Here is a 14,662-nt window from a genome sequence, read left to right as displayed (position 1 = left end):
TCCTTTCCTGCCTTCCTTTCCTGCCTTCCTTTCCTTCCTTCCTTCCTTCCTTCCTTCCTTCCTTCCTTCCTTCCTTCCTTCCTTCCTTCCCTCCCTCCCTCCCTTCCTCCCTCCCTCCCTCCCTCCTTTCTTTCTTTCCTTCTTTCTTTCTCTCATACTGGGGCTTGAATTCAGGGCCTCCCTCTTTTGCTTGGCTTTCTCACTCAAGGCGCTAGTACTCTACAACTTGAACCATGGCCCCACATCTGGCTTTTTGCTGGTTAATTGGAGATAAGAATCTCATGGACTTTCCTGATTGGCTCGGATCCCAGCCTCCAGTAGTTAGGATGATAGGCATGAGTCATCAATGTCCAAGAAAGTATATTTTCTTTTAACCCTGAATTGCTGATAGCTAAGAGTAATGAGGGGAAGAGGAGTCATAGGTATAAATAGGTAGGTGAGGGCACATCATGAGGTTCAACCTTAAGAGATGCAATCATAACCAAACAGGCTGTAGGATAAGAGACTCTGAATGGGCTACTCAGAGAACTTGGTCATTGTTCCTATAGTTACAATCTTTATTTCTTCATGTCTCAAATCCTATTTCCTCAGTTACTACCCACTCTTCACCATGCATGTTTTCTCAGTTCTTATATTTTAGTTTCCTTTGTATAGTTGCTTTTTTCTCTTATTTATTTATTGTGCTGGTACTGAGATTTGAACTTAGGGCCTGGGAATTGTCCTTAATTATTTTCCTCCATGTTACCCTCTACCACGTGAGCCACAGCTCCTCATCCAGCTTTTTATTAGTTAATAAAAGATAAGAATCTCATGGATATTCCTGCCTGGGCTTGCTTGGAACCCCAATCCTCAGATCTAAGCCTCCTGAGTAGCTCAGATTATAGGTAGAACCACTGGCACCTGACTTTTTCCTCCTATAGGCTGCGAGTTTTCAACTTTGGCTGTACATTTGCAATCATCTAGAACCTTAAATATATATATATATATATATATATATATATATATATATATATATATATATACTATTAGTGGTTGTGTTGTTGTAGGAAGGTTTTAGAATGACTATTATTCCAGGAGGTCCTGTATGTGATTTCTCCAGAGAAATAGCTCATCAGTGAACTAGCATTTGGACATGAACTGTTAGATCTCATTAGCTAAAATTATGACAGTTCTAAGGAAGCAAGATGAGTTAATAAGAATAGTGATGAAAATATAGTGAATGAAAAAGTGATGAAAATAGAAAAAAAATAAATAAAATTGTGAAACCAGACTGCACAGGGTGGTACGTGCCTGTAATGCCAGAATTTGGAGGCTGAGGCAGGGTTGTAAGTTTGATACCAGCCTGGGCTACATAGTGAGCTTCTGCGCATCTCACTCTAAAAAGAAGTGAATACATTTTTTTTCTAAATTAAAATAAGGTCAGAGAATGAGGATAGGTTGTTGATTGCATCTTGTATTTTTTTGGTGCAACAGAGAATACACGTAAGTAGTGAGAGTTTCTTAAATCCAACAATCTGAACTGTTTTTTTTTTAATGTTTTGTTTTTTTTTTAAAAACAAAGTAGGGCTGGGAATGTGGCTTAGTGGTAGAGTTCTTGCCTGACATGAAGCCGGGTTCAATTACCCAGGACCACATAAACAGAAAAGGCCAGAATGTGGCTCAGGTGGTAGAGTTCTATGCTTGAGCAAAAGCTCAGGGACAGTGCCCAGGCCCTGAATTCAAGCCCCAGAATTGGCCAAAAATAAAAAAAGCAGACCAACTGGTATTTTGTGTTTTTGTGTGTGTGTGTGTGTGTTAGCCAATCTGGTAAGACCTAGTGAGAACCATGAACACTATTTGGCTAGGTTCTCAAAGTTGGTCTGCACTATCCCTGGGTGAAGGTTGACTATGTAGTTGGCTACATGAATGCTGAAGTTGTGTTTATTAAGTAGCTTTCTGTTGACCTTGAAGAGCAGCCAGCAGTGCCCTTGAGTCCTGACTTTCCCTAAAAGTGTTGCTACCTCCCATCAAGCCTCATGCAAATCCCTACATGTTTATTTTTATCATTTGGAAGAGGCTCAGGCCAGGACAGCTGGTTCAAGGATGCTCACAGTTCCCTTCCCGAAAGGTCACTGTTGGGCTGTGTTGGAGGTAATGTGACTTGTCATGTCAGTGCTCAGCAGCCAGCCCCAGTCAGTCCTGTCTCTTCACTGCCAGCGACTTGGACCCTGTGCTCAGCTCAGTCAGCTGTGGTCTGGACTGCTTCTTCCTAATTGATCGGCTCTCTCTCTTCTCAGATTTGGATTGACACCCTCTCATTTTGTGCATGCTAGATAGACATTTTGAACTGTAAATAAATGGAATCACATAGGCAATAAAAAGATTTATGCCATTTGGAGATTTTATTAATTTTTGCTTTAGAACAGTTTCATTTCATACATGATGAAAAAACCTGTTTCTAATGGTGTAAGATGCCCTTTTGCTCTTCAACTACCAAAATTTTCAAAAATCTTTGAGAGACTGTGAGATTTGGCCAAAGTTGTTAATAACGTCCTTTCTGGAAGCAACTTGGCAACATTTAAAGATTCATGAGTTCCTAAAAATTCATGAGTTCCTATTGACCCAATAATTCTAATCCTAAAAATCCATTCGAAGAAACTAATCAATGACTTGGACAGAGATCTGAAGAATATTTACTACAGTATAACACATGGCCTATAGTCAGAGAATGATTAAATAAATTGATTTATCAGTGTAGAGTGGATAAATATGCAGACATTAAAATAGTATTCTTATATAGATACTTTATAACCACTTGAATCTATATTTAAATGTTTATAAATATAAATATTTTATAAATACATGTGTATTTATTTTATTTTATTTTTTATTTTTTGTGTTAGTGCTAGAGCTTGAACTCAGGACCTAGGCACTATCCGTTAGATTTTTCACTCAAGGCTAGTACTCTACCACATGTGCTACAACTCTACTCCCAGCCCTTTGATGGTAAATTGGTGACAAGAATCTCATGGACTTTCCTGCCCAGGCTAGCTTTGAACCATAATCTTCATATCTCAGCTTCCTAAGTAGCTAGTATTATAAGCGCGAGCCACCATAAAATGATATTAAAAAATACTTTTATAAAGAGGATAATCACTTATAAAGGAAAATCACTTACCAAAAAAACCCCTCCATGATATGAATTGATGAACCATATCTGGATGTGGTGACACACGTCTATGATCCCAGCACTTTCGGGGTGAGGTAGGAGGATGTCTAGTTTCAGGCCAGCCTGAGCTACATATAGCAAAATCCTATATCAAAACAGGACAAAACCAAACTAAAACTAAACTAAACAAAATACACATCATATGACCTCACTTTTATTCAAATTTACATATCTCAGGATAGTTGAAAGACCAGAGGGAAATAAATTCACATATAATTGATTACAAATAATTAAGGTTTTTGTTTTCCTTTTCCGTTCTTTATTGGCTGAAATTAAGAAACCACCATCCAGGGCTGGGAAGTTGGCTCAGTGGTAGAGCGCTTGCCTTGTATGCCTGAGGCCCTGGGTTCGATTCCTCAGCACCACGTAAGCAAAAAGAAAAAAGCCGGAAGTGGCGCTGTGGCTCAAGTGGTAGAGCGCTAGCCTTGAGCTGAAGAGCTGAGGGACAGCGCCCAGGCCCAGAGTTCAGGCCCCACGACCGGACCCCAAAAAAAAAAAAAAAAAAAGAAACCACCATCCAAAATGGACTTGAGACCTTATGCTGATGCTATTCTGTGTAAGTCAGCAATTTCAACTGATTGCCAGGTTTTGTCTGGTGGCCACTCCCCCCCCTCCCCCCCCTCCGGCAGACCCCTCAGTAAGAGGATCAGTTGTTTGTTCTCAAGCCATGGCTTTAGGTTCAGGCTGGCACAGGGGACACAGGCTTCTTGTGTCTAGAGGAATGAATGACTTCCTGTGCCAGACATTCTCCAGGCTGGAGATTAAAGTTATTATTTGTTAGTCCTTCCTTTTGTCTGTCCTTCCTTTGTAGGGCAAGCTCCTGAGTGCCCAGAGTACCTGTAGGTTTAAATCAAAATAAGTCTCTTTTGTGACTTGTTAAAGTGCTTTCTCTGGTTATCTTAGTGCGTGGATGGGTGGGGGCTTGGAGACATAGGTTTAGATCCTCTCAGTTCTTCATGTGTGTGTGCTCTCCTTTCCTTTCCTCAAGAGCTAAGCATGACTTCATGGAAATTCCAGAGTCTAAGCATGTTTTCTTCATAGTTTTATAGTTCCTCTGACCAAGATAGCTAGAAAAAATAGAAGATATCTAGTTAAACAGCAAGTCATACTTTTAGTGAGAGTATGTTTCCTACAATATTCCTAGTCAATTTCAGCAGCTAGGTCCGGCCCTGTTACTTGTATTCTTCGCTGACACACTTAGTTTGTAATTACTAGAACATAAGTCGTGGAAGCACCCATTCCAGAAGACCACAGGGACTTAGTCACTACAGGAAAAGGAGTTTATTGCCAGCCAATGCTGACAAGGCCACCTCCTCTAGGGAGAGGGTGAAATGGTGCCTATCCTTCATTCAGGGTCAAATTTAAGGTCCGGGGCTAGGGGTGGGAAGTGCAGGAAGTCCTCTGCCTGCATTCACAACTGAACGCTAGAAAGGACACATAGCCTGTGGCACAGGATCTTCTGATTGTACCAGTTACAGTGAGGCAGCATTCCCTGATGCAGCTGAGGGCTAGTGCTAAAACACGGCTCTGGGTAGTGAAGTGGGAGGAATGGCCAGGGCTGAATGCCAGCTGCAGTTAGGCCTGGCCAGATCAACTGGTTTTGCGGGAGAGGCTGAGGACCTGACCTAGAAGGCATCCTAACAAATTGCAGACTCCATATGATGGGCTACACAAACATGGCCTTTGTAGCATTCCAACTGGACATGGATTTGGTCTGCCCTGATTTCATGTACTAGTTTTGTGGCTCAGCAGGGAAGTCTACACCATTTCTTTAGCTGCAAATGGGACTTCTTTTCTTTTTTCTTTCCTTTCTGATTCGAGGACTGATAAAAACCTGAAAAAATAGGAATTCTTGTTTTGCAGGTCCTGTGTTGAAGCTCAGAGACAGTGTGCCTAATGCCCCGAGTGAGCAGCACACACAGCAAATTGAAGCTGCCAGTGGTGGTTGCCTTCTGAGTGGAAAGACAGGAGGAAACAAACAAACAAACAAACAAAGATGCCACTGCTCTAGGAATGCTGGCAGCTGTATTTACAACTTCCTTTTGTTTTCTCATTTCTCCTCTCCCTCTGTGCTTTAACACACACACACACACCACACACACACACACACACACACACACACACACACACACACACACACACACACACACACCAGCTTAGGGTCTATTGTGGGATTTATAGAGGGTTTCTTGACAAACATCCTTCCATGTGCAGTAGAGAGAGGAAAAGGGACCCATTCAAAGTATAGAAAAAGCCAGCACTGTGAGGGAGAGATTTTAGTACAATAAAGAGAGTTGGGAGAATTGGTTGAGATGATATTGACTTAGCAAAGATGCAGCCAGGGCAGAAAGCTGGGGTGAGAACCTGGCAATCAAGGAAGGATTGTTTTTTTTTTTTTTTGAGTCCGGTCGTGGGGCCTGAACTCTGGGCCTGGGCACTGTCCCTCAGCTCTTCAGCTCAAGGCTAGCGCTCTACCACTTGAGCCACAGCGCCACTTCCGGCTTTTTGCTTATGTGGTGCTGAGGAATCGAACCCAGGGCCTCAGGCATGCAAGGCAAGCGCTCTACCACTGAGCCACCTTCCCAGCCCGGAAGGATTGTTTTGATTTATGGATTTATGGATTGATTGACTGGGGGCAGCTGGTACTAGGACTTGAATTCAGGGCCTGGACACTGTCCCTGAGCTTTTTCACTCAAAGTTAGTGCTCTACTATTTGAGCCACAGCTCCACGTCTGCCTTTTTTTTTTTTTTTTTTTTTGCTGGTGAATTGGACATGAGCCTCTTGCCTCATTGACTTTCTTGCCCATGCTGGCTTCAAACCAGAATCCTTAGATCTCAGCCTCCTAACTAGTAAAGAGGATTATAGATGTGAATGGTTTGTTGTTGTTGTTGTTCATTTGTTTGTTTGTTATTGTTAATGGTAGTGTTTTCCTTTGCATTCTTCATTGCAAGTCTACCGAGTGTTTCTTTCTCCTCAAAGTTGGAGATACTAATTCAAGTCAGACTATTTATAGATGCCTGAACTGCTAGATTATACTCCTGGAAATGGTTTTGCCCTACTTCTTTCTGGAAACTTTCCCACTTATCTTTGGGTTTTTGGTTGTCTAAGAGCTAGATGCAAACCATGCATGATGTAACCTGAATGATGAGCCTTCAGTCCAACTCACACTTGTTGATTTTCTTGGGGTTCACCACTCGGATTGATCTGTAACAACTAAATGAGATCTCTCCCCCAAATTCTGAGCCTATTATGATACTTGTCAGGAGACAGCCCCTCATGGGACTGAGTGGGCCTGAGGGTGAGGCTTTCTGATCACCTCTCTCTCTCTCTCTCTCTCCATCTCCCTCCATCTCTCTCGTACCCTACTTGCCCCACACCCTGATCTCTCCAGCCTAATTAATGACTCCTAGTAAAAGAAACTTTTACCTGACACTTGAGACTCTTAGAAAAACCATCATGAGAGCTTTCTTTCACCTGTACCTGTCCCTCTCCCCTAGCAATAGTCCTTCCAAGTCACCTTTCCTTATCCACTAGATTTGGTTTGTCTTGGATAATCCTTCCCACTGTGCCACACTACTTGTATTGAGTTCACACAGGAAAGATGTTTTCAGTTCTATGGGCTTACATGAGATCTATCTCATTTAAGTGGACTGGCTACGATGAGGTAGGGATGGAATGAGTTGGTACCGGGTAGGTCTCATAGGACAGACCTCAATGGCTCTGTAATAGTATGCCAATACTGGGGTTTGAACTCAGGGCCTCATGCTCTCCCTTGGCTTTTTTTTTCTCTCTCTCAGATCTTGAGAGTTGAATCATACTCTGAAGATAAGAGTCACGTGAGCTTTCCTGTCTGGGGTGAACGATGATTTGTCAAATCTCTGAGGAACTAGAATCATAGGTGTGAGCCACTGGCACCCAATAAATAAAATACTTGTATAAGCAGAAAAAATTAATAACTATTCCTTTTTCTTTCTAAGAATAAAGATTAATTCGGAGATTATATAACATGTTGCTGGGCTGGGGACATGGCTTAGTGGTAGAGCACTTGCTAACATGTTCAAGGCCCTGGGTTCCATCCCTAACATAGAAAAAAAAAACCTGATGAAAGTTGTTGATAGACCCTAAGGGAATGAGAAGAAATGGAAATGAAACCACAGAATACAACAGGGCCTCTCCCCTTGCAGGTGAGAGTTTGAGGATCTATTGTTGAAGTCAGTTCTTTTCCAGGCCCCCAGAAGCATCCACCCCCAACCTGCACTCTTGGCTTTGCTGTATTTCTTTTCCTGACATCATCAGGACAGTGATGTAGCAATCTGAATACCCCAATGTATTCCACACATCACAGTGTGTAGAAAATTTTAGAGTATGAAAGGACTGGAGAACTTATTTATTTGTAAAAGAAAATCATCTAAGAATAATGAACCCCAAGAGAATCAGCAAATGGAAATGAACCTGGTTAATCTCCTGAGTTAAGCTTTCCTGCTTTGACTGAGTATATTTCTCTGGCTTTCAGGCTAGATGTAAATATTTAGTAGATCTGACTGCTTAACTAAACAAAGAAATGAGGACACAAATGACAATAATAACAACAGCCTTCAAGAGCCACAGCTAGGGCAGGCTGGACTACATGTGTGCTTTTCCCACGCTCTGCCCTACCCTTACCCCATGATCTTTTTCTGCCTGGTCAAAGGAATTTGATCAAGCTTGACTTCTCTTCTCCCATCTACAAGCAAAGGTGGAAGTGAGTATGTAAGTGTTCTAGTCTTACGTTTAGAGGTACATTGTACAAGGCACATTAGGAAGTATTCAAGAATCCTCACCGCCCCCCAAATAAACCTAAAAATTCACTACTCTTTTTTGTTTTTGTTTTTGTAATTAGTGTCTTCTGTATTGAGAGGCCAGCTGTTACCCTAATTTATCACCACACGGAAACACTGTGTTTTTCTTTACATTTACATTTTTTTTGTTTTTGGGTCCCGTTGTGGGGCCTAAACTCTGGGCCTGGGCGCTGTCCCTCAGCTCTTCAGCTCAAGGCTAGAGCTCTACCACTTGAGCCACAGTGCCACTTCCAGCTTTTTTCATTTTGTTTATGTGGTGCTGAGGAATTGAACCCAGAGCCTCAGGCATGCAAGGCAAGCGCTCTACTACTGAGCCATCTTCCCAGCCCTACATTTACATTTTAAGTTGCTTAATTTCTGCTTCATTTTTTTAGCTGTTGCCTGTGCTCATGAGTTTTCTCTGAGAGATCCTGTGTAATTTTTGGTAGGCTTTAAAGGAAGAGAAGAATGTGCAAAGAATTTGTGGAGGGGGATCATTGTTGCTCTGACTTCTGGAAATTTCTGAACAAGAGGAAGAGATCTCTTTTTTAATGAAATCAATTTTAAATATCCATAGGTCTTCAAAAATCTTCTAAAAGGCAAAGTCATTACTATTTATACATTAGATCTCATAATTGCCTTATTTGTTTTAGATAGGTTAAATTCCTATGACTGTCCTTAGGTGCTGTGTATTTGATGTGTGGTAGAAGGACTTTTATAACTGAAATTGTAGAGACATGCAGTAACAGTAAGAAAAAAAAACAAAATAACAAAAAAAGACAACAGAAGAAACATAGGTTTTACTCCAATGTTGTATGCAGAGGTCCAATTGGGAGAGTTCCAGATCTAGCTTTGAGAGAAATAGTAGAGAAAGAGTTCACCCTTCTAGGGTCTCTGAGTACTTCCTGTTTATTTTGAGGGCATTTTTAGTTTCCTTCCTCCTTCTCTCCCTTTCCTTCCCTTCTTTTCCTTCTTTGCTGTCTCTTCACTTGATTTTTCATGTAAAAATTTTTCTCACCATTACTTTTTTGACTCATTCTAAGTAAAACTGGAAAATACAAAATCCCATTATGGAAAAAAAAAACACTGATCTTTACTCTCTGTCTGTTTTTTTTTTATTTTGCTTATGTTCCTCAATAATTTTATTATAAAAATGCAAAATTGGGGGTCTGGGAATGTGGCTCAGTGGTAGAATGCTTGTCTATCATGTATGAAGCCCTGGGTTAGATTCCTCAGTACCAACATAAATAGAAAAAGCCAGAAATGGTACTGTGGCTCAAGTGGTAGAGTGCTAGCCTTAAGCAAAAGAAGCTCAGGGACTGTGCTCAGGCCCTGAGTTCAAGCCCCAGGGCTGGTGAAAAAGAAAAAAGAAAATGCAAAGTTTAGGACTGGGAGTTTGGTATACGTGTGCCTGTCTAACAAGAATGGGAGTAGAAGAGGAAGAGGGCAGCATGTTCAAACCCCAGTATGGAGGGAAGGAGGGAGGAAGAGAAACAGTAAATACAAAAATACACAAAACACAGGTTTTCTCCATTAATTAATTGAAGATGCTTAGAACTCCCAAGTTAGGCAGTGTATTTGTCAGACTTCTGTTGCAATGGTGAGTAACAAACATTCCCAAGTCTCATTGCTTATGCCCACCCAGTACCATCAGTGTCACACTGGTTGGTATGCTATGCAAGCTGGCTTCAGTGTGAACCTAAAATAGCCCCACATTATGGCTGTCAATCCACAACATTTCATGTCTCTCACCATAATGTTCTAGTCAGCCAAGGTCAAGCAAGGACAGAATTTTAGCACAGAAGCAGCTTCTTCATATAACGTCAGTTCACACTCGCTGGCCACCAGGTTTTGAATCAACTCCTGGGGTGCTCTACACACCCCCACTGAAGACCTGGGCTGAAGGATCAGCAGCTTCCTGAGGCATGTTTTTCTCTTGGCAGAGCTGAGAGTTTCCAGGACAGACAATGGTGGCTTCCCATGCTTCCCAAGGCCTCAGCTTTCCAACTGGTACCTTGCCATCCCACCCACACTCTGTTGAATAGATCTTACTTGGCCAGGCCTGAAGTTGGTAGGGAGTGGAGAATTCTGCCACAGAGGAAGAACTGTGATGCAGTTGTTTGCTAGGGAATACGATAATAAATACCACAGACACAGTGGCTTCAGCAATAGAACTGTATTGTCTCCTAGTTCTAGAGGCTGGAAGTCTGTGATCAAGATGTTAGCAATGTTCACTCAAAAGTACAAGAGGCTGTTGTTTTGCACTTAGCATCTTCACTAAGACTCCAAAAAACTAGGCTAGGGCTGGGCACCAATTGCTTATGCCTGTAGTCCTAAGTACTCAAGAAGCTGAGATCTGGGGATCAAAGTTCAAAGCCAGCAAGGGCAGGAACATCCTTGAGACTCTGTAATTAAGCACCAGAAAACCAGGAATGTTGCTGTGGCTCAGAGTGGTAGAGCTCAGGGACAGCACCCAGGCCCTGAGTTGAAGCCCCATGAACAACAACAAAAAAAGCACACAGAGCCCTTGGTAGTGGAGTTAATAGAGATGGGTGTGGCTTCATCTCAAGTGTAAGGAACAGAAACTGGGCAGGCAGGAGTGCATGGTACCTTTCAGAAGAGTCTTAACTCTTCTTTCTTTCTTTCCTTCTTTCTTTCTTTCTTTTTTTCTTTCTTTCTTTCTTTCTTCCTTCCTTCCTTCCTTCCTTCCTTCCTTCCTTCCTTCCTTCCTTCCTTCCTTCCTTCCTTCCTTTCTTTCTTTCTTTCTTTCTTTCTTTCTTTCTTTCTTTCTTTCTTTTTCTGATTGTGGGCTTGAACTCTGGGCCTGGACACTGTCCCTCAGTTCGTCAGCTCAAGGCTAGCACTCTACCACTTGAGCCACAGCACCACTTAGAAGAGCCTTAACGCTAATGGCAGGTGATACCAATAGAACTTTCAAAAATACCAAAGTCCCAAGCTCAAAGAGATGAATGTACATATTTTCTCTCATATGCAGAACTAGATCTAAAATACACGGGGACATGACAAAGTATACAGGACTTGAGGCATTCACACATAGTGAGACCAAACGAGGGTACTCTTAGGAGAGGAACACAAAGGTACAATGCTTATGTGCATCTAATCATACACAATAATATTTATAGAAATGAACTCCAAAAAATGAGAATGAGGGTTTTTCTTTGTTGTTTTTGTTTTCTTTTTGTCTTATTTGTTCATAAATGAACAAGGGAGTGAACAAATAAGGGAGGACACAGAAATGGAGGGACAAAGGGTGAACAGATGCAGCAGTGATACTTACTAGACACTACGTTGAAAATGAACACTATGTTAATAATGGTGGGGATGGGAGGGAAAACCTTGGAGAAAGCATAGGAAGGGATGACATTATCTAAAAAGAAATGTACTCTTTACCTGCATTATATAACTGTAGCCCTTCTGTAAATAACCTTTATAATGGACTGGGAATGTGGCTTAGTGGTAGAGTGCTGGCCTAGCATGCACAAAGCCCTGGGTTTGATTCCTCAGTACCACATAAACAGAAAAAGCTGGAAGTGGTGATGTGGCTCAAGTGGTAGAGTGCTAGCCTTGAGCAAAAGAAGCTCAGGGTCAGTGCCCAGACCCTGAGTTCAAGCCCCAGGACTAGCAAAAAGAAATAGCCTTTATAATAACAATTAAAAAATAAAACCAAAGTCAGGAAGGTCTGGTTTTGCCACACCTATTTCTTACCCATACTCAGTGTATATATAACATCCTGCCTTTAACACAAAGACCTACAGCTTAATAGAACAGAGGGCCCATAGTGTTCAAATATGGCCCTGGTCTCTTGGTTGTCTATGAAATAACTTCAATAAGTGAGCTAGGAGATCAGAGTCGGAAGTGTCCCTCCTATGTTAAGTTCATGCTCAAAGCCTTACCTTTGTGTAAGTTTCCTTTTTTTCCCCCTTTAGAATATGGTGTTGCGGAATGGTACTGAGATCTTTGACTCCTGGGAGAAGCCCCCTGTGCCTGTGTATGCCCAATTCTACTTTTTCAATGTCACCAACCCAGAGGAGATCCTCCAAGGAGAGAAACCTCGGCTAGAAGAGGTGGGGCCATACACATACAGGTGAGCCCTGACCACTTCCTGGCCATGCCGGAACTAGGAAATGACCCACTGTGACCTGACTCAGTCAGCACTGCCCTGCGAGCTTTATGGGGAGTACAGGTCTGCTTCCATTCTGTCTAACACAGTGCTGACATCCTCTGTGGTTTCTCAATAGGGAAGCAGTGGCTTGTGTACTGGGCCGCATCTCATTCTAGTCTGTTGGGAAATGTGGCAGCTTCCCCTGTCCACTGGATGTGGTTATTAAACCATGAAGAGCTACTCTACATCCTGGGCCCTCTTAAGGTCACCTTATGATAGCCTTCAGTGGACCACGTCCTATTTCTCTTCCTATTTAACTAGTTTGAAACAATTTTCTAGAATCCACTATTGGGAGATACTTTTCTGATTTCTAGTCATGCCTTTTCTAAGCCCCACTCTTCCCAGGTATAACAGGTAAAACTAAGTGACGGGATGTGGATATGGGGGTAGGGTGTAAGGAGCTAAGAATCTTTGGCAGGGACTACCAGTTTACATTTCTGGGGAGGTAGAGGAAATGGCATTGATCTATTTTTTTTCTCTTTTGTGCCAATAATGAGGCTTGAACTGAGGGCCTGAGCATTGTCCCTTGCTTTTTTTTGCTCAAGGCTCTCGTACTTGAGCTACACTTCTACTTCCAGCTTTTTGCTGATTAATTGGAGATAAGAGTCTCATAGACTTTCCTACCCTGGTTGTCTTTGAGCCATGATTTTCTCAAATTTCAGCTTCCTGAGTAGCAAGGATTATAGTCATGAGCCACCAGTGCCCAGCAGCATTTTTATTTATTTTTTGTTTGTTTGTTTTTTTGTTGGTCATGGGGCCTGAACTCTGGGCCTGAGCACTGTCCCTCAGCTCTTCAGCTCAAGGCTAGTACTCTACCACTTGAGCCAGAGCACCACTTCCACCTTTTTCTGCTTATGTGGTGCTGAGGAATCCAACTCAAGGCCTCATGCAAGCAAGGCAAACACTCTACCACTGAGCCACCTTCCCAGTCCCCCCAGTAGCATTTTTAAAAGATGAACAGAGGAGATGCTTAAGGATCTATGGTCAAAGTATTTCCCCCTCTCCCTTGCCACCTCCTTCCCTGCACTGATCCCAGAGGTCTCTCTTTTTGCTCAAGGCTGAGGCTCTACCACTTGAGTCATATATCTACTTCCTAATAGTCTCTTCTTGCCGTGTTAAAAAAATATGTCAGCCAAGGAAGTAGACAGTCTGTTCTTTTCATCTTTAGGACTGCTAAGTAGTCAAACTGTCTATAAGTCTGTTGTAATCAATGGCTTCATGATTGGTTGCTGGAAAATTCATTGGTTATGAGTCAATATTATTCTTGGTGCTAGGAATTCAAAGATAACCCTGCCTTGAGCCTGTAATTAGAAAATGCTCCGATTACCAACTACGTAACTCATGATAGTTATTGTTAGAGAAAGAAACTTTTAAGAAAACATGTATGTATGTATGTATGTATGTACACATGTATGTATGTATTATATTTAAAGAAAGGGTCTTACTGTATTGCCCAGGCAGCTTTGAACTCCTGGGATCAAGCAATACTCCTACCCTAGTCTCCCAAGCTGCTGGTCCTACAAATGCTTACCACTTTGACTGGCTGAATCCTCATTTAAAAACAACTTTCTATGCCTCAAGAAAACCTTCTGTAGAAACTCCTTATTCTAGAGCAGTTCTGTACCTGAGGCTTGTTTTAAGGAGATTGCTTATGATAAGACAGAGATCTCTGCTTCTTTGGAGAAATGACAGCTCCCCCACCCAAACTAAAACAGCCTACCACACAGCTTCCTTTCTGGGTCTCTTGGTCTGTGGTCATTATCTTGGTCCCCTGAGAAAATGAGATAAAAGTGTGGTGCCTAAGCAGGGCATGGTGGTACTGTCAAGTGAGGCAGAGAGATTGACCCTAGGAGTTTGAAACCAGCCTGAGCAATAAGACCTTGTCTTTTAAAAAATAAAAGAAAATCTGGGTGTTGTTGGTTCATGAACATAATCCTAGATACTCAGGAAGCTGAGGATCACAATTTAAAGCCAGCTCTAGACAGAATCAGCTCCAGCCTCCCAGCAAAAAGCTAGAAGTAGAAGTAGAGTGCCAGAATTGAGACGGCAGAAAACTAAGTAAGGGCATGAGGCTGTACAACCACACAAGTTCTATAACCAACACATTAAAAATTATTTTAATAATTCTAATCATATCCCAAAGCAAATTCAATATTTGTCTGCTGAAATGTCTCTTGGGTAATTACATGTTCTGTAGATATGGTCCCAATGTAAGTCCTAGATGCTTACCATAGTCTTCCCTGCTCCACATTTATAGGCATCTATAGGAGTTCCTAGATTTGAATATTTTACAGTTTCTTGACCTGGGACCCACTGATCTCCAAGGGGAACACTGGATAAATTTCAGGGTAGTCAGTGAATGAGAAAACTAATGATCTTTTCTCCTTCTTCCTAGCCTCTCAGTCTCCTGTGTAGCTAGTATTATAGGCATGAGCACCAGCACTCACTTGGCT

The 14,662-nt window shown here is 42.0% G+C and overlaps 1 protein-coding gene across 1 annotated transcript in view; it reads left to right on the top strand.

Moving 5' to 3' along the window:
• The window catches only part of Scarb2 (scavenger receptor class B member 2), a 58,292-nt gene that overhangs the window by 13,005 nt on the left and 30,625 nt on the right, over positions 1-14,662 (top strand). Inside the window, exon 2 of the mRNA XM_042678249.1 lies at positions 11,974-12,131. Coding sequence (XP_042534183.1) covers positions 11,974-12,131 — 158 coding nt within the window. The remainder of the gene's footprint in view (positions 1-11,973; positions 12,132-14,662) is intronic.

Source organism: Dipodomys spectabilis, unplaced genomic scaffold (genome assembly GCF_019054845.1).
Source record: "Dipodomys spectabilis isolate Male_0828 unplaced genomic scaffold, ASM1905484v1 ptg000043l, whole genome shotgun sequence".
NCBI lineage: Eukaryota > Metazoa > Chordata > Mammalia > Rodentia > Heteromyidae > Dipodomys > Dipodomys spectabilis.
Note: the sequence above shows the minus strand (reverse complement) of the source record. Positions and strands in the feature narration are given on the sequence as shown.